This window comes from Leopardus geoffroyi, chromosome C3, assembly GCF_018350155.1.
Source record: "Leopardus geoffroyi isolate Oge1 chromosome C3, O.geoffroyi_Oge1_pat1.0, whole genome shotgun sequence".
NCBI classification, from domain to species: Eukaryota; Metazoa; Chordata; class Mammalia; order Carnivora; family Felidae; genus Leopardus; species Leopardus geoffroyi.
Genome location: NC_059338.1, coordinates 15237612 through 15263044, shown reverse-complemented (window position 1 = coordinate 15263044; position 25433 = coordinate 15237612). Strand labels below are relative to the sequence as shown.

At 40.4% G+C, this 25433-nt stretch overlaps 1 protein-coding gene across 13 annotated transcripts in view; it reads right to left on the bottom strand.

The window, feature by feature from the left end:
* ESRRG (estrogen related receptor gamma) overlaps nucleotides 1–25433 on the bottom strand; it is a 627347-nt gene that overhangs the window by 130759 nt on the left and 471155 nt on the right. For all 13 annotated transcript variants that reach the window (XM_045455764.1, XM_045455761.1, XM_045455763.1 and 10 more), the window contains one exon: nucleotides 24124–24240. In XM_045455764.1, the coding sequence (XP_045311720.1) occupies nucleotides 24124–24240 (117 nt within the window). The remainder of the gene's footprint in view (nucleotides 1–24123; nucleotides 24241–25433) is intronic.

Genomic DNA, 25433 nt, shown 5'->3' with positions numbered 1-25433 from the left:
TTTGATAATTCTACTGGGCAATAAAGTTTACAATATTAGAAAATTGAAAATGTTCCTATTCTTTGTGTTTGAGTTTATTTATTTATTTTGAGAAGGCAGGCAGGGAGGGAGGGAGGGAGGGAGGGAGGGAGAGAGAGAGAATGCATGAGTCAGGGGAGGGACAGAGAGGCACCGAGAGAGAGAATCCCAAGCAAGCTCCTCATTGTCAGTGCAGAGCCCAATGTGGGGCTTGAACTCATGACCCATGAGATCATGACCTGAGCTGAAATCAAGAGTAGGGTGCTTATCTGACCAGTCACCCCTTGTTTTTTTATTATTATTATTTATACAGAATATGAGGTTGGAATTGCTTGCAATTGCAAAAATTAATTTAATCACAAAGGTAGAAAACATTACATATTTCTCTATGAGGATAGTTATTTTGCAATGTTCACGGAAAATGAACTGTACCACTACCCTAGAGTCTGATGATATACTTTCTTCAGATATCCTCTGATAACATCCTCATGATTATTATAATGGGTATTTACAGTTGGAAAGGATCTTAGCATCTAGAGCCACAAATTCTACTTTTTTGCCCTTTCTACATTCATAGTGAGCACTATCTGTGAATACAAGTAACTGTGTTGAGCCTGGCTGGATCAAACCTTAAAGACTCAAGCTAAATCCAGCCTGGAGGAGGTTCCCTCGTGGTGTCACTTCTGGAGCTGAGCAGCGTATGAATGAACATGGTCCTGATTGTTACTATCATACAAATAAAAGGTGCTGTTTTTAAATTTGATTGGGGAGGGAAAGATCACAGAAATGACCTGTAAAGAAAAGGAATACAACTCTTTCTGAAAATGACAGCAGGTCTAGGTATAATCCACTCTCAGGCCAATACCACCGGCTCATTCATTCATTCACTTTCCAAGCTGTAGCTAAGGTACTCTTCTCAAAACATAAATCTAGTCTTATCCAAAACAAGAAAGAACAAAGCCTTCAAAACTCCTCACTAATTCACTAGGTGCTCATTCTTCTGGTATCACTTCATACATCGCTTTCTTTAAAAACCTGACCCTGGGGCTGATGCCCTCCCTACGTGCGTGGCAACTGGCTGCCACCACCCCCGCCTCCCACCACCGATTGGTACTGTTCATCCTCATCACCAAAAACAGTGTTTGGAACAAAGGATGGAGTTAACACACTTTGGTTGAGTGAGTCAATGAATACACGAAGGGATGAAATGGAGATGCCAAGGGAATGCTGGCACATAAACCAATGAGCTGACCGTGGACGTTTCAGAGTTCAGTTTTATTCAACATAAATATAGAAAGGAAAGGTGTTTTTATCCCAAACATAATGTTTGGACGCCAAATAATTTTGCTCATTGGGTGTGTAGAGATAGAAGATAGCACCGTGGGAAGCCAATCTAAGACATAGTTAGCGAGTTAAGTCAGAATGGAATAACTCTGGAAGTAAGTAAAATCTCCCTATTGGACTTATTAGCTCCAATATCTAAGTCACTCCCTGGGGAGAATTTGGCTCTTATATAAGAATGCTCACTTTTTTTCACCACAGTGGAGTCTAATCAAGTGTATAAATGCTGCAATACACCAAATGGGAGAGGAAAATTAATGCTCCTCTTGTGGGCTCCTGAAGTGTCCTACCACCAGGAAGTAACTTAGGCACTGAACAGAACAGAGATCATTAGAAACAGTTATGCAAAACTTATGAAGAGAAATACCTTTGCTTTATGTGAAGGTTAGTGTTTGACGATCTCCTTTTTTAGGTGCCCTTGAAGTGGAGAATGGGGTAAAATACCAAGTCTTACTCATGCACATTCACAGGCTCCAAGTAAGGGGGGAAAAATGCCAGCTGACAATTCCTGTGGTTGTCTATTGTTGGCTTCAGACACTATTTGAACAAAGTTATCTTAGATGTTCTAGAGAGTTAATTCTTCTCTTGCAAAAAAAAAAAAAAAAAAAGCCATCCACACTCACAAAAGCGAAAACTCTGACACCACCATTACAAGCAAAATCGTAGTGAAGTCAAGTCACCAGACACACTGCAGAAATAACTTGACTTTTAAGCACATATATATTGCTTTTCACCATGAAGTCAGAATTAGATAACAAATGAGAAGAACGTTAGGTCAAACTATTTGCCAAACGACAGCCATTCCTCTGAATTTTGGTTTGTAAATCATCAGGTTCCTTCATTCTCTGTGATCAGAGAGCCTTTGACATCCTAAGTCACAATCATAGATGATTGGCTTGAATTATTTCTCCCTTCCGACACAGTATGCTCATTGAATTATAGTAAGACTTTGGAAGTCCTGTCTACCTGCTCATCAAACTTCATTTTGGCAATTTTTTAAACAGTTAGTAAAACTAACACACGCACATACACACACACACAATTAAATCTTATAGGAAAAGGCTTCTCCCTCTGCCAAATTTCAGCTGGGAACAAATTTTTATGGCCAGCTAATAAACCTGCTGAAAATAGGGGTTGATAATGGAAACCCTTCCGAGCCCTTAACTACAGTGTGCACGGCTATAATAAAAAGAATTAATGCAGTCAATTTGTACTACTGTTCTCGGAACAAAAAACCCTATTTCAACCACAGTCTTTTCAACAGCTGATTGGCAGTCCTGTCCATTTCTCCTCCGCTGTGTTGTCAGGAGTCTTCAACATGATAATGAGCCTGTCACCATATTCAAATAGCCCTGTGACAGCAAGTTTTGTGAGTGTGACGTCCACTGCAAAGGGTCTGTCAAAAAGCACCTTTCAGAAAATGAAAAGAGAATGCTTTCCTGATGATAAACCTAATTTCTCCATAGATAAAAGAGTGAGATTTTTCATCAGATTTTGTCAGTGTTGTGTTGTTGCATTTATCTCTTCAAATGTTCCTGTTTTCTTTTTTAAAAATATACATAAATTTAGATTTGTCAGTGACGGGGGAAAAAATGATGATGAAACACATTTTCTGTTTTAGGAAGCTGAGCCCATCATGTTACTACAGAGAGAAGGGAGAAAAAAAAAAAAAAACCTGATGCTTTCCCTATCACGTTAAAAACTGGCAATAATAGTGGAAGGCAAACTTGGAACTCAAAGTCTGGATGCTTCATTCTCTGAGGCCACCTGCTTCGCCCAGATACCCACAGGAAGTTGCGGTCCTGGAACTTGTCTCCATACAGGCACGTCCTCAGTGCACAAGCAAGTCTGTGACTGTTACAGCAGAGAGAAAGCGCCTGTCTCAAGACGGGAGGCTTATGTTACTTTGGTAAACTGTGTTGTTGGCTGATAACCGAAGACTGTGTTCTCACCACACTTCACACACATTCAAGTGTTTTGTGTGTAACTAAGATGTTAAAAATCACTATTGCTGAAGGGAAAAATTAGTTTTTCTTCAGTTGTGAAGAGTTCTTTGATAAAAAGCTCACCTTCCCTATGGCATTGTTTAAATTTCCATTCCCCAACCCTCATCAATGTTGATAAAATCTCAGTGTTTTCAGCATTAATACAAAACGTAAGGTAGGAAGTTCCTCAGAAGGGATGTATCTATGTGTATCTGTCTATGTATGTGTATATAAAATACGTACAGATGCTATGCATATACATATTATAAATCTATATACATAGATGCACTGTGCATATGTATTATGTGTATATAACACAGTTACAATATACCTGTGGGCGTATGTGTGATATATCCACTCATACAATACCTATGTACATGCAGAATACACACACACACACACACACACACACACACACACACACACACACAGTGCAAAGAATGTCAAAGTGTTACCCTTCGTGGATGTTAGCATCTCAGATTTTAATAAAATTCACACACACCTGTGCACACAGAAAACTGGGAAGCTCTCTGGCATGGTAGCAGAAGAGGTGGAAAGAGGGTTGGGATAAGGAAGCTGGGGGACAAGAAGCCAGCAGAGAACTGTCACTCTCTCACTCCTGAGGTACCCTGAACACCACCTTCAGCAAATAAAGGCGTGCGGGAGGTCCCAGAGGCTTCTAAGAAAGAAAATCTATGTAGAAAATGTAAATCCAATGCCTACTTTATCTCAGGCTCTGTGACAGTAAAAGACCCTCATGTGTTAGGAAGCACACACACTCGGCCCAATGTGTGACCATATGACTTAATTCATTAATATTTCTATATTAAACTCTATCCAAACATCTTTCAAAGATATGACACAGCATATATAACTTTGTGTCTCAGTAGCCTGGTTTTGGCTGATGGCTCATGTATAAGTCTTATTTTAAAAGCAATATTTTCTTCAATCCTCTGATTGTATGGCAACTTCTGTATCTATATGTGGTAATAGCATTTGAGAAATTCTTTCACTATTCAAAAGCAGGGAGATCACCAGAATTTTAATTCTCTCAGTTTCAAATAAACACAGGGCCGATTAGGTCTCATTTTGGTTGAGGTCTGACTATGCCCAAAGGGCCTGAAAATTAAAGCAAATGATAATTTCATGTTTTTGTATGTACCACATATATAAAGTTGACATGACTACAGAGTTTTCTTAATTAAAAATTAATACACTTTGGTGGGGGGCACCTCAATCTCTGGAATAGATTATTCTAAACATGCCAAGGAGGATTAAATTAAAAACGTGAAAGAGGTTTCTTTAAAAGCATGGTCCACCTTTACTAGTCAACTAGTGAAGCCAAAATTATTGGAGAGTTTCTAATTTTTTAATTCCACAGAAAGAAAAGGAAGCAAAGGGGAAAAAGCATGGTGGGGTGTGGAGGAGAATGCCCCCCTCCCCAATATGTGTAAATGCAACCCCTGAGAGAAGATAAAAGTGACTAATTAAGGATCAGCAATAAATTTGACTGATTTTAAGTTCGTCAGCTGGAGGGAACTATTATAAAGCCAATAAATAGAGCTGTAGACAGCTGGCTTTGTGCAATACCCTGTTCCTTTGCCTAAATGTTTAAACCACTGATTTATTTGGGATTAAAAAAATGAAATCTCAAACGAAGCTATTCCCAACATACAAAGCAAATTCCAGAATCTTGAAGACTTTCATTGTCTCTGAAAGTCATTGTCACCACCCTAATCCTCTCATTAAAGCTACAGAAATGCTGGGATGGCATTAAAATGAATGCAAACCATTTGCGGCAATCTCCCGCTCACACCACCTCCAAATGAAGGCAGGCACATTGCATAATCCAGGCAGCAAGAGCTCCTGACAGGTGGATGATTTATGCTCATAGTCAGAAGAATCGGAGGGCCTGCAGAGGAGACAGCATGAGCGAGGCGGTGGCGAGACAGATGCTCTCAGTGGGCTTGCAGGGGCTGGCAGGCTCCAGCTAGTTCAGGTGCAACCTGGACACTTTAAGTGCTGAACTCCTATTGCCTGGATTCCAACACTGTGATGTGCCATTTGCAATATTGTATGCAACATACACAGTGAATAAACTGTGGACTCCAGGCAGGCGCTCTATCCATGGTGCTTATACCCCTTGCACACATAGGTGTTACCCCAGCAACTTCAGTGAAAGGAAACCCATTTTCGTCGAATGAGCATTATGATACAGATGTAAGTATTATGTAGTTCAAAGATCTTGAGTCTTGAAAATATGTAGCGCAGGTATGGTAAGTGGAGAGTGACAAGATCTCCAAACAACTGGATCGATATTAAAGATTGCCGAGCGGGATTAGGAGAAACACACCTCAGCAGAAAACCGACATTCCTGTCAATTATATTAATTATTTTTCAGATACATGACATGCTTTCATGACATTTTATTCCAAAAAGGCATTTGAATATTTGCGAGGAAAATGAGTAAGGGATGGATAAAAAGAAGGATCCCTAAAGGGTTGAGCAGCTTTGAAATCAATCTTTAAAATAGTTTTTCAGAATTTCCCTCAATGGCCCCGCACATTAACAATCCGGTAAAGATTATGGTATTGGTTAAAAGGGTAGATAAACCTAATTACCGCTATTGACGACAAATTACTGCTACTCCGATCTCTAGCACAAGGTATTAGCCAGCATTTGACTGTGGTCAGCAGTAAACCACCACTGGACAGAGAAATTCACTCCATAGATCCACACAGAACTGTATAGATCTCTGTGTTCCTGCTCAGCTCAGTATCTCTGAGGCACAGAGTTTCAGGCATCAGTGAAAGGGATAAGCCTCCAAATGTACAAGTGTCAGGTTATCTTGGATGAATGGGACTTTACTTTCAACTCCTAGATTCTGCAGGGTCAAAGGTAGGACTGCCAATGACAGTTAAAGACACAGGCATCCCTTTAATTAGATAACAGAATTCAAAGATGTGCAAATTCCCAAGAAGCCACTTTGCAAAGCATGAGTTACAGTGTTTTCCGGGGGGTGGGGTGGGGAGGGGGGGCAGGGGGGGCAAGTGGGCAGTGGGCTTCTTTTCAGCTATGCACCAATTTCTTAAAAAAAAAAAAGAAATTTTTAAAGAACAAAATGGAATACATTGTAAGTAATTCAAACGCCTCCAGACTTTACAGTTCTCCCTAGAGAAAAAACTCAAACAATTTGAAGTCTTCACAAACTGCATCCAAATCCTTTTTCTAACTTCATTAAGCTCCAGTGCTTAAAAATCGTTCATAGCAAGTACTTTAATTAGAGACGAGCCTTTGCAGGAACAGCTCGACAGGCAGTGCATGCATCTTAGTAACCAGACTGGCCAGGGGGAGAGTCTCTTGCTCAACGGGGTGACTCAGTAAAAGGGTAAACTGGGGGACTGGGGGGTGGGCTACCGAGAGAAATTCAAACATCATTCTGGCCTCATCAGTACTCCTCCAGTTTACCATTGTGTATACAGAGAAAGAAGAGAAAATATGTTCAAGAAAGCACGTTTTAAGAGACACAGAGAACTAAGTCATCTGCACTATGTATGGCGATTTTTCCTTTGTTTCACCTACTTTCTCTCTCCTCCCTCCTTTTTCCTCTTTGCCCCCTCTCTCTCTGGGCCAAACTATCCAACACCCATACTTTGGGACCGATACCATTGCCATGAGCACCGCAGTACAGGTACAAAACCAGAAGCATATGCACATACAGGTGCCATACAGAACTCCAAGATGCTGCCATTTATTTCATGTCCTAAAGTCAATCGGAGGGTGGAAGGAGGTGGGGAAAGGGGAAGGAGGGGAGAACAATTTCCTTGCAGGAATAATTTATGCTCTGTACTTCCCTGGCTGGAATAATGGCTTTGAAGTAGAACTTGAGCAAGACAGGTGAAGAATTCACAGGTTCCAGGTGGCTTGTCATTTTAACTCAAGTGGTTTAGAGATCTGAACTCACAAAACCAAAAATCCTAAGACAACACAATTTTTGTTAACAGTTCTAGGTGGAAGGGTTGCCTGGGTAGCTCAGTCGGTTAAGCATCCGTCTCTTGATTCTGGGCTCCATGCTGACAGTGCGAGGCTTGCTCGGGATTCTCTCTTTCTGCCCCTTCCCCGCTTGTGCACACGGTGTGCTTGCGTGCACGCTCTCTTTCTCTTTCAAAATAAGTAAACTTTAAAAATAAATAAAAATAAAAATAAAAAAAATAAAAGTTCTAGGTGGAGATAAAAGCCCTTTCTTCATCAAAGACTCACACATTCTTTATCCTGAAAAGCCAGAACTGAATGAACACATTAGCACGTACAAAAGTAACCGTACATCCCACAAATTCGACTTTGGAAAAAGTTAGCAATGCTCTGGATGAGAAGCGATTCCATGAATTCAAGGTCATTTGTTTCTGGTCTGTGACAGACTTTCCTGCTGTCCCCCCACAATCCACGGAGGGGTCTTTGAATTCTGGCAGGTTCTGCTGACCCTGCCTGTCACCTTCGGATCTCCTGCACACAGGCAAGGGTCTGGGGCTGGAGTCACACAGAGCTTTATCGGGGACCTCTGACCCCAGGGAGCCATGGAGAGCAGCAATGTGAAGACAACCCCGGCCTGCTGTGAACACAGCGCTTGGTCATTTTGGAGGGAAAAAAATTCTAGAAAGATGACACCTGAGAACAAGCAGAGCCGATCTGTTTTTGGCTCAGCTAGGCAGTATCTTAAACACTCGGATAACAAAATAACAGGGAATATGATGCTAATAATAATAATAGCTAACATTCACCAAGGACTTACACTGGTCAGACATTAGGCTGACCAGTAAATACATTATCATATTTAATCCTTACAGCAAACTCTGCAGGATATTCATCAACATGATCATCACTATTTTACAGATGGAGAAATTGAGACCAGAGACATTAAGAAACATGTCAGTAATTGACCACAGCAACTGCAGGTTGCCTATTAGCAAATCCCATACCTTAAATATGGAGGACTTAACAATGCGCTGTGTAGAATGACAGGTTTACTATACAATTCCAAATGTACTATCTTTAATTTGCAAATATATCACACCCGTGTCTTCGTAAAATACTGTGCTACTTAATGGAACTTTGCAAGAAGAAACTAACAGTTTGTAATTTTTCCCTCCACTCTCCTCAGCTCTGCACTTCTCTAAAATATCCAGCGATAAAGAAAAACGTAAGTGAAAATTAAAAAAAAAAGACTAAGATATAGGTGCCTTAGCACTTCATGTTAGACTTTTTATCAGTGATCTCTCTCACTCTGATGGAAAGGAGACAGTAGGGATGGCCTTGCAACTAACCCCTGCTTCGCCGGCCCATTAGCTGTTTTCCGATGTGCAAATGACTCTGGTCTCCCAGGACTGTTTAAGAGTTCAGCTGACTACAGCACTGTGTCCTTCTGGGCTTCCAGTTAAAATCAATGCATTAACTGAGGATGCTAGTTAGATTCTATAACTGAAGTTAAGAAAGGTGAGGAAGAAAAGAATTGGTAGCTCTCTAAGCTTGGGAACTTTCAAAGAGGCCAGTTCCCGAGCGGCATTAAAATAGAAGTATAATTACTTATAAAAGCTGGGGGACTTTGTTCTTTTCTACCTTTACAAAACTTCTGATAGATTTTCTTTGTTGGAGCACATAACCAAACACCTAAAAATGTGTGAGATAACCAGGGGATTCTCTCACATGTCTTAGGCACACAGCATTTGAATTGAATTTCTGTTCCTTCTACCTTGTCCCCATTAGTGAAGCTTTATTTTTCCACACTATTCCTCTCCAGGTCCTAATTAATGACTTCTGGGGAGACCTACAGACATACATGGAATCGTTGAGAAATACATTTCTTCACAGACCACAAATTTGGACCTGTTGACTGCAGAGCATGAAATTTTCTGCTACAAACGGAAAATGAAATCCTCAGACAATGACCTGGGCTGCCTCTCGGGGACAGATGCTAGGCTCTTCCTCTAAATAGCCTAGGACAGTCTACACGGAACCGGGTGCTGTTCAGAAATGGGAGTGGCTCCGACATTATTCAAACCATTTCTAAAAAAAGGCAGAAATATTCTACAGAGAAACTTCAAGAAATAATAATGTGATCCAGCACAGAGCAGTATTGGCAGGAACTAGAAAATGTTCCAGTTTTGACACAGATGCCTTGTTTTAGACGATCTACAACAAAGGCACGATTCTGAAATTGTAGCAGCTCTGGAACCAAAACCGTTCCTTGAAATAAAGGTCTCCCTGCTCACAAAAGGAAGTAATAACAGACACCGGGAGCTTGCATGTGACCTCTTGACACTGGTAAGGTTAATGACGAGAACCAAAAATGTCATTAAGAATATCAGTACAGCATATGGGCTTCAGAGTCTGAGAAATCCAAACTGAATCCTGGCTGTACAATTCACTACTTGTCTGATTTTATGCAAGTTATTTGCACAAGTTATTTAAGATCGGTCTTAGTTTTCCATTTATATTTACCAATTTATCAAATGTCTACTGGAAAGACAGATGAAAAACAATTTTCTTTCAACCAACCTTCCTTCCTTCCTGCCTGCCTTCCTTCAAGCTGCCTTCCTTCCTGCCTTCCTTCCTTCCTTTCTTTACCATATATCAATTGCTATATTGTCAGGGTATTCAATATAAATTCAATACAACCCAACTTCTGAAATATAATGCTGTCAAGGTCATGTACATATAAAGGAAAATGTGGAAGTAATTAATATATGATGATAGCTTACAAATTATTTCCATTATTTATGACAAAATTGTCATAATTTTGCACTCAAATTTTGTACTCAAATTTTAGTAATGTAACTGAAAGCCTAGTAAAGCAGGCTTAAAAAAAAAAAAAAAAGAGGGGCACCTGAGTGGCTCAGTCAATTAAGCATCCAACTTCAGCTCAAGTCATGATCTCACAGATGGGATGGGGAGTTCTAGCCCCGTGTCGGGTTCTCTGCTGACAGCTCAGAGGCTGGAGTCTGCTTCAGATTCTGTGTGTGTCTCTCTCTCTGCCCTCCCCCTGCTGGCGCTCTGTCTCTCAAAAATAAACATTTTAGGGGCGCCTGGGTGGCGCAGTCGGTTAAGCGTCCGACTTCAGCCAGGTCACGATCTCGCGGTCCGTGAGTTCGAGCCCCGCGTCGGGCTCTGGGCTGATGGCTCAGAGCCTGGAGCCTGTTTCCGATTCTGTGTCTCCCTCTCTCTCTGCCCCTCCCCCGTTCATGCTCTCTCTCTGTCCCAAAAATAAATAAACGTTGAAAAAAAAATTAAAAAAAAAAAAAATAAACATTTTAAAAACAAGAAAAAATATGTAGCTATAATTTATTGAGAACTATTATGTGGCTTATTATGCTAAGTGTTATGGAGGACTAAAATATAAACAATATAGTCCTTGTTCTCAAGTTGTTTATGCTTCCCTATGAGACATACTAGGTGACTAACATAATGTAAAAATGAATACTAACAATATTTTCTGAGTGTTTGTTGTTTGCACTGTGCCAAAAATATTACATCTATTACCTCATTTAAACCTCAGTGGGGCACCTGGGTGGCTCAGTCAGTTAAGCATCCGACTTCAGCTCAGGTCACGATCTCACAGTTCATGATTTCGAGACCTGCATCAGGCTCTGTGCTGACAGCTCAGAGCCTGGAGCCTGTTTCGGATTCTGTGTCTCCCTCTCTCTGCCCCTCCTTTGCTCATGCTCTGTCTCTCTTTCTCAAAAAAATAAATAAATATTTAAAAAAAATTTAAACCTCAAAATAACCCTCTGATGCTGTTATAATTACAACCTCCATTTTACAGAAAAGGTTTAAAAAGGGTAAAGTAATTGGGGCACATGGGTGGTTCAGTCAGTTAGGCATCCAACTCTTAATTTCGGCTCAGGTCATGATCTCACAGTTTGTGAGTTCAAGCCCCACATCAGGCTCTGTGCTAACAGTGTGGAGCCTGTTTGGGATTCTCTGTCTCTCTCTCTCTCTCTGCCACCCCCACCCCCACTCATGCTCTTTTTCTCTCCAAATAAATCAACATTTTAAAAAAAGGGTGAAGTAACTACGTTTCTTGAGATAATGCTTCTAGTAACTAGTAAATTTTGGATTGAACCCAGATTCTCTGCTCTCTCTAATATGGTAGTCACCAGCCTTGGGGGACTAGTTAATTTAAGTAAAACTAACTAAAATTAAAAATTCAATTCTTCACTTGCGTTAGAGACATTTCAAAGGCTCAGTCAATACTCACAGACTCCACCTGATCCAAGAGACCAAGCTTTTTACCTTTACATTCTATTTTCCTCTGTGGAAAATAGGATGTTAAAATGCTAAGTTGTAGGAAACAGGATGTAAAATAGTGAAATTCAGAAAGGGGAGAAATTATATAATTGTAAGTAATCAGATGTATGATGGATCATAAACTTCATGAGGGCAGAAACTCGTCTGTCGTGTTCATTTTGAATTCCTAGCACTTAATAAAAGAGTCGTATGGATCCATGCCTCAAAAAAACATTTCCTGAACAAGTGGACAAAAGATGGATGAATAAACATTTGAAGATAGGCTTGACAACTGTGTATCGTTTGGATCTAGAAAGCAGCTGCTGGGGAAATAGCCTGACCCCAACGCTAGATGTTATAAAGAACAGAGTGTGTTTCTCACATAGCAGAGAGAAATATTTACACATTTTAGACCATAAAGCAAGAATCCACTCCCTTCCAAATATTTCCAAATTATGCATGAATTGATAATAACCTAAGACTGGCTAAGGTCAGAGTAATTGCCATTTAATTGGCTTCAAGTATACTAATGATTATGATAATGTTGATACTAAAAAGACTTAATAGGTCTGGAGAAAAATGTCTGGGAGAGCAGAGAGGTAAATCCATGGGAGGTGGGGATCAGAAGGGGATAATTATGGTGGTCATCAGCGTGGGAATCACCAAATAGCAACTCACTACAATTGTGAAGACACTTTGCTTTTAGAAGAAATTTTGGAATTAAAAAAAAAAAAAATTAACAGTAGGGTAAGAGGAGGAAGTTGTGTGGCCCAAAAAGTTATGTGTGAGGGAGAAGTTTAGTTGGGTTAAATTAATTGGACTGTCCAGGAAGAAGCCACTAAACAGGGGCTCAGGTGGCCTCAAAGAAAACACTCAAACAGCTAAGAAGGAAAAGGGAGGTGGGGGGCAAAATGGACTTGGCTTCCTATGGGGGTAACATGCTGGCTGGAGCTGCCACACAGAACCAAAAATTGGTGCAAATCTAAGGAAAAATGTATGCTAAGTTAAACCAGAATGATCTCATTCTTACATGTTGTACTCCTTAAGTTCTCCACATGCCCAATGTATCTAAAATCTCTAGTAAAATAGTCTAAGCATCTTAAGATTAGGCACCCTATGTAGAAAAGACTTGAGGGGCACCGGGCTGTTCAGTCGGTTAAGCATCCAACTTCGGCTCATGTCATGATCTCACAGTTCGTGGGTTCGAGCCCCGCATCAGGTTCTGTCCTGGCAGCTCAGAGCCTGGAGACTGCTTCGGATTCTCTGTCTCCCTCTCTTTCCCTGCCCTCCCCCACCCTGCCTCGCTTGTGCTATGTCTCTCAGAAACAAACATTAAAGTAAATTAAAAAAAAAAAAAACTTGAGGGACACCTGGGTGGCTCAGTCGATCAGGCTTGATTTTGGCTCAGGTCATGAGCTCACAGTGTGTGGGATCGAGCCCCATGTTGGGCTCTGTGCTGGTGGCACAGAGCCTGCTTGGGATTTTTTTCTCCCCCCTCTCTCTGCTCCTCCCCCACTCATGCTCTCCCTCTCTCTCAAAATAAATAAATAAATTTTAAAAAAGAAAATAAAAGACTTGATAGTTAAACATGTAATCATTGAGAAAAAGTAGGGAAGCGATTATGATCCTAGATACACGTGATCTTGGGAGAAATAGGTTAATCAAAGGGCAATTGCTAAGAAACCCTCCCTCTGGGTTTTGTCCTAGGTCTCATCTTATCACAACAGTTATCTATAAAAGAAGCAGCTGCTACAATTGGAGCTTTAAAATAGCAGAAATCCTAACACTCCTTTTAAAGGTCTCTATAATGCTTCCTACTTCCCAAATCAGTTCCATGTTAATCTCCTTTAATGGCACGATTCCTATCCAGGTCAACGTCAAAAAGCTGAAGTCATGTAAAAATAAATTTATGATGTAGATAATCAGCTGAAATACATTGCACCTGAGGACCGTCTACCGGGGTGAGGCTGAATGGGAGTGGCAGGTCCCTGATATTTGTTCTAGTAGCCATAAAGCCACACTGGCTCTCAAATAGCACAATCTGCCATTCACTTAAGTCTGGTTTGCCAGGAAGCCCAAGGATGGACTCCCCACCAGTACCATCAGGCTCAGGGAATTTGGCTAGCGCCAGGCACCTCAGACTTCTGCCAGCTAATTGGCTTTGGGGAAGCCGCTGACCTACTCTCCACTGAGTGGCTTTTGTGAACCTGGAACCCAGCCTGCCTCTCATCATTGATCAACCTTGGCCAAGCCAGCTGGCTTGTTCCTTTGCAGACAGCTTGCCTTAGGGAAGCTGGTTGGTGGCTCTACAACCTACTAAGGGAGAGGGAGGCAGAACTACAGAACAATCTCTCAAGAAAGGACCAGAGCTCACTTTCATTTGAGGGAGACATAGGAATGAACAAAACCACGTAGGATGACTGATAACAGAGACGGGGTTGCACTCTGAAGAGCCTTAACTAGACAGTAGAAAGGTAACTAACCAGTCAGGAATGGTGCCCAAATGAAACGGCCTTTGTCAAACGTAGACCAGAATTCCTTTATGTTAAATTTAAGCACGATGTCATGAACATCAATGCCATATACACACACTGGTAGAAAGAAATAGGGATCTGTTGTCTGGAGGCCAGTGGGAAGAAATTCCACATCAGAGTGCTATCTGATGGGGGCCTCCCCTCCCCCTTCTATCACTGCTCACGGTGCCATTATTGTACTTTCAGTATATGAGTAAATGTGGAAACAGGTTGCCCCCCCCCAACCCCAGGTGAAATCCACTGGGAATTTTTTACAATCTAAAAGGAATAAAAATGGGTAGCATATTAGACAAATGCTGGATTCCTATATCAACCTCACAAACAGAAATGACAAATGTGGACAGTCAAATAAATGATTAACTTTTAATAGTATTCCAGTTAACACAGGAGGAAGGGAGCTAAAAGAACCTTCTCTTAACCATTTCAATCTTTCTGTCCTTTCTAACACAAATGCAGGAAGGATAGATTTATTCAGTTCAAAGGATTCTTGATGCTATGTTTGGTAAGTCCACAAGAGAGAATCTGTCTACTTCATTTCTAATGTAATTGTTGTTTTTCAAAAATAAATAAATAAATAAATAAATAAATAAATAAATAAATAAATATTCCAGAGACCCAGACACGCACAGGGAGTATGTGGCAGCCTAAAACCCACATGGATTATATACAGAATCATGGACAAATCTTTAAAATGTTGGTACTTCAATTTTCCCCATGAATAAAACGAATAAGATTGTAATACTCCAGTGGTCCACTATGGCCATATTCTCAAAACGACTGAGGCAGATGGTGCTCAAAGTCAATAAATCAAGTTCACTTCTTTCTACAAAGGCAAAACTTACAAGGACTTTGGTTCTGAAGTTCTAAAAATTAGAGCCAGAAAGTAAACCTACGCCAAAATGTTCCTCTATGCTCCAACTTGGATTTATGTAAGATGTCATACACTGTTTGACAAAAGCACAGACCCCTGAAACAGGTTCCCAGGGATTGAACAGCTTGAGTGTTGTTATGTTTATTCATACCGTTTATAACGTTTGGCAGGTTAATCCAAAGTTTATGGTGGGATCTCAAGAACCTCAGAATGGGAAGTGACCATAAAAGATATTCTAGTCTAAACCCCACATGGTACCTGAACTTGTTCTCCACATCTCTCACAGTGATGGGAAACTTACTGCCTTCCAACACAGTTCATTCTGTTTGTGGACATTAAGTGAAGAACTCAAAGCAATGAAGTAAGTCCTAATTTTTTTTTTCTTAATGATTACTTAAGTAATCATTTAAGAGCTCAATATCTCCTAACACCCATAGCCTCTGAAGAATCCCAAACTAAATATATATTTAAATATTCCTATGGTTCACAAAGACAAACTATATTAAACAAATACACAGCCCAGGCAGTAGAGTCAGAAGGCCTGCCATAAAATCCAGTCTCTTATCATGCAATGTGAGAACTTTGGCAAGTAACATTACCTCTCTAAGCTTTCATTCCTCTGCAAAATGGGGAAATACCCACCTCTGAGGGTCACTGTGAGGAACAGCAAAAAAAAAAAAAAAAAAAAAAATCCAACTAAAGCACATAGCACGTAGCCTAATGCATATTAAGCTCTCAAGAATTATGTTATTACTCTTACCTGCAAACGCTTTGCTATTAATTTTGAGACAGACTGCTCAAGTTTCTTATCAACAAAGCATGACCAAAAAATCACCATCTGGCAATGCAGTATCTGTACATGAAATAACTTTCTGTGGCACTTAAATATATTCCCAAATGGCTTAATGTCAGGACAAAGCTCACAAAGAAGGTGCTCTTCGCTATTGCTTATATTATAACTTGGGAGTTTTGTTCAATACTCTGCATTAATGAGGGAGCTTCTTAGGATAATATTACAACAGAGAGTGCAAGAAATACCAGTGAGGTCAATGCAGTTCTATTAACTGTCATCTAACACAGAAATATTTTCCTTGAATACCATTAAAGCTTCCTCCTTTTCTTTGTTCTGCTTTTTGAAGGCAGTAGGAACCCAAATTTCCCTACCAATAATTTCTGTTTTCGACTTGGCAGCATAATGATATTAGACTTGAGGAAAAAAAAAATCACCTTGGCAATGTCTTCTTCAGAGGGTTTTTACAAAAGATATTTTGTTAGGATAAATTGCACTAAGCAGGTTCTTTAAGTAAGCAAAAACAAATCAGCTTGTTACTAAATGACCTGAGTAGCTTTCTATTTTTTAAAGAGAACCTACCTCGAAAACACTACACCCTTTAAATGAACATTTTATTAAAATGGAGGATATGAAACAGAAGGGTAATTAGACAAGTAAGTTGCTCTTTGCTATCCTGCTGATAGGGTAAACCCAGAAGACTCTCAGAGTTCCCACTGCCATATATAAATCAAGACACAAGCTGTGGTTGTGGCAAAACAGTTCTGGGATAATTTTTCTTTATATCCTGGGGGCTCAAGACAACTGACTGAAGAGATATAATGGCAACTAAATGAATACATGGCAACTAAATGAATACTATAATTTGTGTTCTCTTATATATGCATATGTACACACACACACCACACCTACACACCCATACCCACACACACAATGCCTTCTCTAAACTGAAAAGTGGAAATAGGAAGTATACCCGACAAATTATGATGAGATAGCTCAGAATTAATAGGGCCTCTGGAGAAAGAATCTTTGAATGGAGAAGAAGAGAAATTACTACCATTTCTTCCACCCAAAGGCTTCCTAAACATTAGGTCAGCCCTATTAATTCATGAGTCAGAGCAAAAGATGAGGGCCTTCCATTCTAGAGAGGCTGGCAATGATTTGTCAAGCCGATATTTCAGCAGGGTATAGACGACAGGACCCCCTTAAGATCCACCCAGGAATGAAAATAAAAGATACTTCTAGATCCTCCAATGGTTTGAAGTTAACTTCTTTCCCTGGGGACCTCATATCCAGAGGCAGACACTAACTCAGCCTAACCAAAACACAGGGACCTAAGCATGTTGTTCCACACGGGGTCTTAAGCTGTGACATTCTGACCTCCACAGCTTCTGGTACACAATGCTTCTTCCAACTCACAATTAACCCAACACTCTAGCTGCTCAGGTATTCCGTAAAGATCTCTTCTGGACCGATCCCCACCACTATCTGCGTCTTCCTGGCCTCATCAAACCCCAAGTGAGAAGAGCTTGGTTTCCTGAGATCAGAATCCTAAGGAAAAGTCCCCTCTTCATGAATGTCACTTATACCTTAGGCACAAACCCCTTGTTGAACCCACAAACTCTGCCACTTCCTGGGAGTACCAGGTCTCTTCCCCATCTCTCCTACCCCTGAGTGATATCTGGCACCAGTACCAGCCCACTGTGCCGAGAGTGTGGGCAATCAACCCGAGGCTGGAGCAGTAACACCCCGTTAGGCCAAGACTGCAACAAAGCTTGATAGAGATACAGAGCCTGAAAGGTGACGTACCTGACTTTTCATCCCATTCCTACCCTACCTGCAATGGGTCATTGAGTAAGTCACTGAAACTCTCTGAGCCTTGGATTCCTCATCTGATTAATGAGAATCTCACACTCAGGGTCCTGCTGGGTGAGGCTTTAAGGTGATAATGGAACCTTAATATCCTGTGCCCTTTCCACACTGAACGGTGACTTATTCCAACACACCTATTCCCATCCTCTGCTTTGACTGTATCCTAAAGACACAGACTCACAATTCAGACACATCCTTTAAAATGCCTACCTGGACTCTTGATGTTTGTATTTTGTAGACTTTAAAAAGTAGAGGAAATATGAAGCACTTCTGCAATAGAAACTTTCTTTCAAAATGTCAAATCAAATAAGGAAAGCAAATGTGTCTATCCATAAAATATATAAGTATGTTATTAGTTTTAATGACTCATTTTTCCCCGTGAGGAAGTATTTAGAAGTCATCTAAAATTATATAAACCTGCTCTTCTCCTCTCCTGTTTATGTCAATATTTTTATGTTAAAAATGTCCCATCCGAACTTCAAATAAATCTGACTGGTAGTAATATAGCAATCTGTGTGAAGATTTCAGATGCTCCCAAAAATAAAACTCCACTGCACTTCAATATATTGACAAGAGATGGGAGGATTGTGAGAAAATACAGAGGGAAAGTTTTTCAAACACAGGCAAAAATGCATAAACAAGACTTCAGATCCTAAGTATTGAAATATCTATTAATTGTTCCATGGTTCCTTCCCCTCTCATTCCTATCAACTGTGGCAAAAATAACATACTTCCTCTTTTTCAGAAAGATGAAAGGCATCCAAAGAATTATCCAGTTAAGACAAAATTTATAAAAGGGCACCACTTACTAGCCGATCTACAAATCATAGTTCCTATGGGTTGGTACTCACAGATATTGTCATCATCAGAATAATTACAAGTACCTTTGTGTCCTATACTGGTATCATGTTTCTATGCACATCGTATCATTTTCTTTTTCTCTTTTTTTAAGTAGGCTTCAGCCCCAGTGTGGAGCCCAATGGGGGGCTTGAACTCAACCCCGAGATCAAGACCTGAGCTGAGATCAAGAGTTGGGCTCTTAACCAATGGAGCCACTCAGGTGCTCCCATTGTATCATTTTCTAAATACAACTAATATCATTTTCTAAATACAACTAATGAGAAAGAATGCAGTCTAACTGCTCCCCTGGGCATATGGAAATAGACACAGAGCTGAATGGACTTCCCCAAAATCACCATGCTAGGTAGTGGAAAAATCACAATTAAAAGCTAAAGCATGGTATTTTACCAGACACGCGAGAGAAGTTCAGTTAATATTTATGGAGGCGTTCTAAAACTTATTTCTATCCTCTGAATTTTTTCCACGACACTCTGTTATCAAAATTCCCTTAGTAAAATTTAATGTACCTATGAGTACATTAAAAGAATTCTTCTATTTCTTCATGCACATTTTAAAATATGGGTTATTTGTCCATTTTTTCTGATAGAGGAATGAGCCCTCCTTTCTTCATCTCAACCACTTTACCTATGTTCTTGGTGGTGAAAACTGCTTGGGTTGAAGTCCCTTTTTTCCTTTTTATGCTGTTGTCTTGCTTTGCTTGACCTAAGGGTAAATATTAAAAACTAAATTTCCTTATGAAATTTTGGAACCAACTTTCACCTATTGTATGTCTATAAAAAGTCAGAAAGGACCCCTAATATCTTTGACATCGCTGAAAAATAACAAAATTTATATGAATTTGTATTAGTCCAGGAGGTCAGTATAATATATCCAGATTCTAGCTCATGGCGTCACCCCCCAACCACATACCCTGTGTCTAAATTAGCTCTCTTGGGTTTACAAAAACCTCATAAGCAAGGTAAGTTCTGTCTTCAGTCCCATGCTCACAAGTAAATAGGCTGCAGTAGGTCTTAGAGGTTGTGCAACTTGTTCAGGTCCAGGAGGTGGCAGAGCCAGGCAATGAATCTAGGTCCGCCTGACCCTGAAGCTTGACCCTTACTGTTTCCAGCAACAAGAGCTAATATTGATTTCATCCTTATTCTATATCATGTGGCATGCTGAGCACTTAACCTGCAGTTTCTTATTGGATATTCACGACATTTTATTCGCAAATACTACTACTGCCATCATCTTACAGATGACGAAATGGAAGATTAGAGGGGTGCCTGGGGGGCTCAGCCGGTTAAGCGTCCCACTTCGGCTCGGGTCATGATCTCTCGGGTCGTGAGTTCGAGCCCCGCATCGGGCTCTGTGCTGACAGCTCGGAGCCTGGAGCCTCCTTTGGATTCTGTGTCTCCCACGCTCTCTGCCCCTCTCCCACTCATGCTCTGTCTCTCTCTGTCTCAAAAATAAAAACATTTTAAGAAAATTTTAAAAAAAGAAAGAAATAGAAGATTAGAAAGGCTTAAGTATCTTTTTTTTTTTTTTTTTTTTTTAAGGCAAAGTGAAATACGCTCTTTTGGCATGAAATAGCTAAACTGGTCCTCCATGCTTCTGTGATTCATCTATACTTTGTCATGCACGCTGGCCTGGCTGGGGAATATCACACTGTGTAGGACTGTGGGTGCCTTGCTCTCATGTGCAAGAGTCCAAGAAAAATACTTGAGTCGCCAAGGTGAAACCCATCATACCAATAAACAGCAAAAGCCCTTTAATCCTTCGATCAGTGAATGTTATACCTAAATAAAATAATTATTGCTTTCATAAACTGTCTCTGTTGGCCACTGACAGAGAGTAAACTGAACCAGCGTGTCCTACAATAGCCTTTAAATAACCAAGGAGAGAGATCAAAATAAAAATAAATCTTGACCAGATTTATAGGTGCACTTTGATTAGTTCTTGTTTTTTTCCTTCAAATAAGCAATACCCGAAAAAAAATGAAAAGGGAATGTTGGGACCAGATATCTTGTAATAGATGGGTCTTCTCTGACATACAGTATGGTATAATGCTGACAAAGTAATGCTGGCCCATCATTCGTGAGGCTTACTAGCCAACTAGAGCCCAGAAAAGAAAAGGGGATTTTTCAGGATGTGGAATGGCACAACCATTTGGATTTGAACAAACTTTCATTTTTTTAACTGTACTTCTTGAAGTGTGGGGTTTTGTTTTGTTCTTATGTTGTGACACTCTGTTATTTGCTCCACACAACAAATTCTTTGTTTCAGACGATAACAACTTTTTGACTCAAAAATTCTAACGTTAAAATCACGTAGTTCATTCAGACATAATTTTGGTACTGGCTAAGGAGAAGGCGTATCTTATAAGAATTTAAATGGGGCGCCTGGGTGGCGCAGTCGGTTAAGCGTCCGACTTCAGCCAGGTCACGATCTCGCGGTCCGTGAGTTCGAGCCCCGCGTCGGGCTCTGGGCTGGTGGCTCAGAGCCTGGAGCCTGTTTCCGATTCTGTGTCTCCCTCTCTCTCTGCCCCTCCCCCGTTCATGCTCTGTCTCTCTCTGTCCCCCCCAAAAAAAAAAAAAAAGAATTTAATTGCGCACAACCGTGACGCAAGTGGGGTTGTTTACACTCTAAGCTGTCACTTCCCATTGCACCCTAAATCATTAGCAGAAATACCAGTGAATAAACCCGGGGATCATTGTGTTTAAGAGAGTGAAAGTTTCATTTTTCTCTAAACCACCCTTTTAATGAAAACTTCTTTATTTCCCTCAGGCAGCACTTTATCTAAGATGTATTTGGCTGGTTGCATAAAAATACCCGGTAAAGGAAAGAAGGTTCCCATCAAAGCTGTTGAAATCTGATTTCATTTCAGATTCTAGAACTAATGTTGTTTTTTGTTTAAATAGATTTTGTCTGTCAATTTCCAGACCTGCTGTGCCATCAGCCTGTATGGACTGCTGTGGTCAACACGGGGGTTGTAGCAGCAAATTTTATTATGGACTGGTAATTGAATTGAACAGGTTTACATTTGAATAGATTTACTACATCATGATCTCTGACATACTGCACGGGACTGAAATCCCTCTCCATCCATAAAGATACATTTAAGACAGTATCATTCTCTCCAAGCTGAGGAGGCCAGTCTTGAGCCAAGGAGATGGCCAAACATAATTGTGCATTTATATGCAGGGTGTAATACAATATTTCACTGCATTTTTAAGTACAAAAGAAGAGGAATATTCCATGTTTACTCATAGCCATCCTTTTGGGGGGAGGGGCTTAGAGAACTGGTATTTTCCCATCAAAGTGGGCATAAGGAAGTAAAGGAAAATAAATTATTATTTAAGTATATCAGCACAGCAGCAATTCCCTTGAAAACAGACCCTCTAAAGGCTTGATAAGGGCAACTGAAGAGGTGTGAATTACAGATAAGCACTGTCCCATTTCTTTTCACCAACAATGTTTAATTAAACCCAGTTCACACTTCCTCGTCACTCTAACCACCCTTCAAAACTGCTCCTGCTTCAAAACCACAACGTGGGAAATTATTTAGAGGAAATTTTATTATTTTTTTTTTACTTCCTCCATAAACCTGGAAGTGCAAAGAGTTGAGTAAATCATGGTAGTAAAATGAAACCAGTCAAAAAATGCTACCAACCTGGAAACGGAGACGTATCTCCATGTACTTTAGTTTTTGAAAATAAAAGCCACATCTAGGACACAGCAATTCAAAGCGCTAATTGATATATTATTTTTATAGCACTTTAAATACATGGATTTGCTCTTTGAAAATGATTCCTCAACTCCCGACTCTTAATTTACCCCTTTTGAATGAGCATAAGTTTAGTGCGAGTCTCTACAGCTCAACTAAGCGGCAACATAAAGACCAAAAGTCGACCACCAATTACTCACCATTTACTGTGAAGTAGGTTTTGTTTGTCACTCTTTTACAGGATTTAAGGCAATTGCTAAGATAAAGCTTTCAACCTCAAAAGAAGTGAGCTATCGCCATCATCCTAACTAAAAGGGAGATTCTTTGTCCTGTGTGTAGTGTCATTACGGTTGGGTTTTTATTTATGTTTTTCCTGGTCAAAACTGTCCCATTGGCATTTCCACTTAAGTTTTCTCTAGCAAGAGCAATCATACCTGACTTGCTCACTGTTGTACCACTGCAGTCTAGAATGATGCCTGGCACTCTGGAGAACCTTAATAAATATTTAGCAAGGGCATTAAAAATATAAAATATACTAACTGTGAAAAATCCTAATAGTGCCAAAGGCTATATGGTGAAAAGGGAAAATACCCCTCCTCACTGGATTTACAGTGCCACACTGTCCCCAATCTTTATTTGTCCCTCCTTCTACTTCCCCATGTGAACCCTACCACAAAGCATATTTCCCTTCTACCATTCTTTCTCCTTTCTCTCTCTCCAGATATTTTCATATGAATTATTAAGATAAACTTTTTATAATTTTTATTTAATATAAATATATATTTGTACATAAAAATATACTCATATATACGGTGAATCCTACTACTAGGGGATTTGTGCTTTATTTTATTTTATTTTATTTTTTTACTTGACAACACATTTTGCGTCACCTTTTTATAAGGCTTTAATTATACAATTATACACCCTTTGTTTATAGCTTTCCCCACCCTCCCCCCAGAGGAAGAGGAGAGTCAAGATGAGAAGAAGAATTCGAGAGTCTTCTCTGTTCCTAGTCAAATGAAGGGTTAGTTCTTAGTGGTCTAGTAAAGGTCATAAGAACATAAGTCCAAAAGAGAAGACTGGAAAAAAAGAAAGAGTGTTTTACACCTAAAATTAATTTTTTTAAAAAAGTGGTGGGGCACCTGGGTGGCTCAGTCGGTTAAGCGGCCAACTCCGGCTCAGGTCATGATCTCGCGGTCTGTGAGTTTGAGCCCCGCATCGGGCTCTGTGCTGACAGCTCAGAGCCTGGAGCCTGTTTCGGATTCTGTGTCTCCCTCTCTCTCTGCCCCTCCCCCGTTCATGCTCTGTCTCTCTCTGTCTCAAAAATAAATAAACGTTAAAAAAAATTTTAAAAAGTGGTAACAATATGAAATGATGGCTATGTTGATTGGCTTGACTCTGGCGATTATTTCACAGTACACATGCACATCAAAACATCAAGTCATACACTTTAAATATATAGTTTTTATTTGCCAACTATATCTCAATTAACGACGGAAGGAAAAATCTCTCTGCAAACTTAGAAAAGAGAAGAAACACAAAAAGACAACGACTAGCCTCTTGGTGTCCTTCGACCTTCACCTCCTGCAAATTGTAAAGGTAAAAAGAACCAGAACTACCAAGCATACCTGGTGGGCTTAGCTGCACATGTGACGTTTCCCACCTTGTCCCCTCCTGTCGATGTCAAGCCGTCAGCCAGGACTCATCAGAAAACTCAGGCGTGAACAAGTATTCTGTCATCAGATTCAGGGTGCTTACTGTGACCCCCTCTTTTCCTGATTTCTCTAGCATTTCTGTAATCCCCTGCATACACCCCTTCCCCCATTCCCACCCTAAAGCGCGGGGCCTCTAACGACGTGCCTTACCTTCTTTCAGCATGCCCACTTTTAAACACTTCATGAAGCGGCAAGCCTGGCAGGATTTACGTCTGCGCTTTGTGATTTCACATTCATTCGTGGCTGGGCAGCTATATTCTATATTACCTAAAACACAGAGTTTGAAGGAAAGCGGTTAGATTTGCAAGACCCCAAAAATGTGAGCATCCCAAAGGCAACGTCTACGCATTCATCCTGCCCCTCCCTTCAAAAAAAGTCACAGGAGATTCATGAAGATGTCATAAATGTCACGAAGCTGTCTGCTCGGTAGCAACCACTTGAGATGCACTGAATAACTGGAAGATAAGTGGTAAAGGATCTCAAAAGCTTAAGTTTAAGGTTAGCCTTTAAAACACTATGCTCAGTCTACCCGTGTAAAACATCAGTCTTTCAGAATCTTAGGATCGAAATGAATTTTCAAACTAGATTATTTCCGTAAAAGCACAAACCTCAAAATCATATTCTCGTATCACCAGTTCTGGATTTCCTTTGGTTACGAATGCTCCAATGCATCAGGCTTATCGTCTTTCTGACACTAAACAGCACAAACCCCACTGTGAAAAATTATCAGCAGGCTAACCTGGAGCCTTACAATAAGCTCCTAGAGGGCAGGGACCGAAATGACTTGGCTCTTACTAGGCCTCACAACATGGTTCTCTGCTTCATAAATGTTTATTGAAAAGGAGGAGGAAGAGGAGGAGGAAGAGGATGATGATGACCAACATCGTCATCATCATGTTTGTTACATTATCTGCATTAATGAATTCCAAACACTCAAGCTCCATGAAAGGGTCATAAATAAAAATAAACTGCTACGAAACTACACTGTTAATATCAGAGTTGACATTATTTGTGGTCGTACTTACACCCTGGAAGTGATAAATATGTAGCCAGAAGAAGATCCAAACTTTAACTTGAAATGTTTTCAATTAATGCCAATGACAGCATGTGGGATGTGCTCTGGGGCTGCCTACAGCTTTGCAAAGAAGCTGCCTTTAAAATAAAGCCTCTCTCCCGTATCAGCTCTGTCACATAGTGCTTGAAGGTCTTTCCTTGCTTCCTAACCCTTTCCCCTTGTGATTAAGTGCATTAGTATCTTAATGAAAATGCATTCTGTTTATTGCCCTCTTGGGAAGGGGGAGGTCATCACACCAAATGCATAAATTGTCATCAGAGACGGTCCGAGCATAATTGCAATTTTGCTGCTCCGTGTTTGCAATACTCAGGGTCCATCCAAGTCCCCTGAAACATGCGCAGATTCTAGTAATTAGCATAGAGTCTGCCTGGGACCACAGCATTGA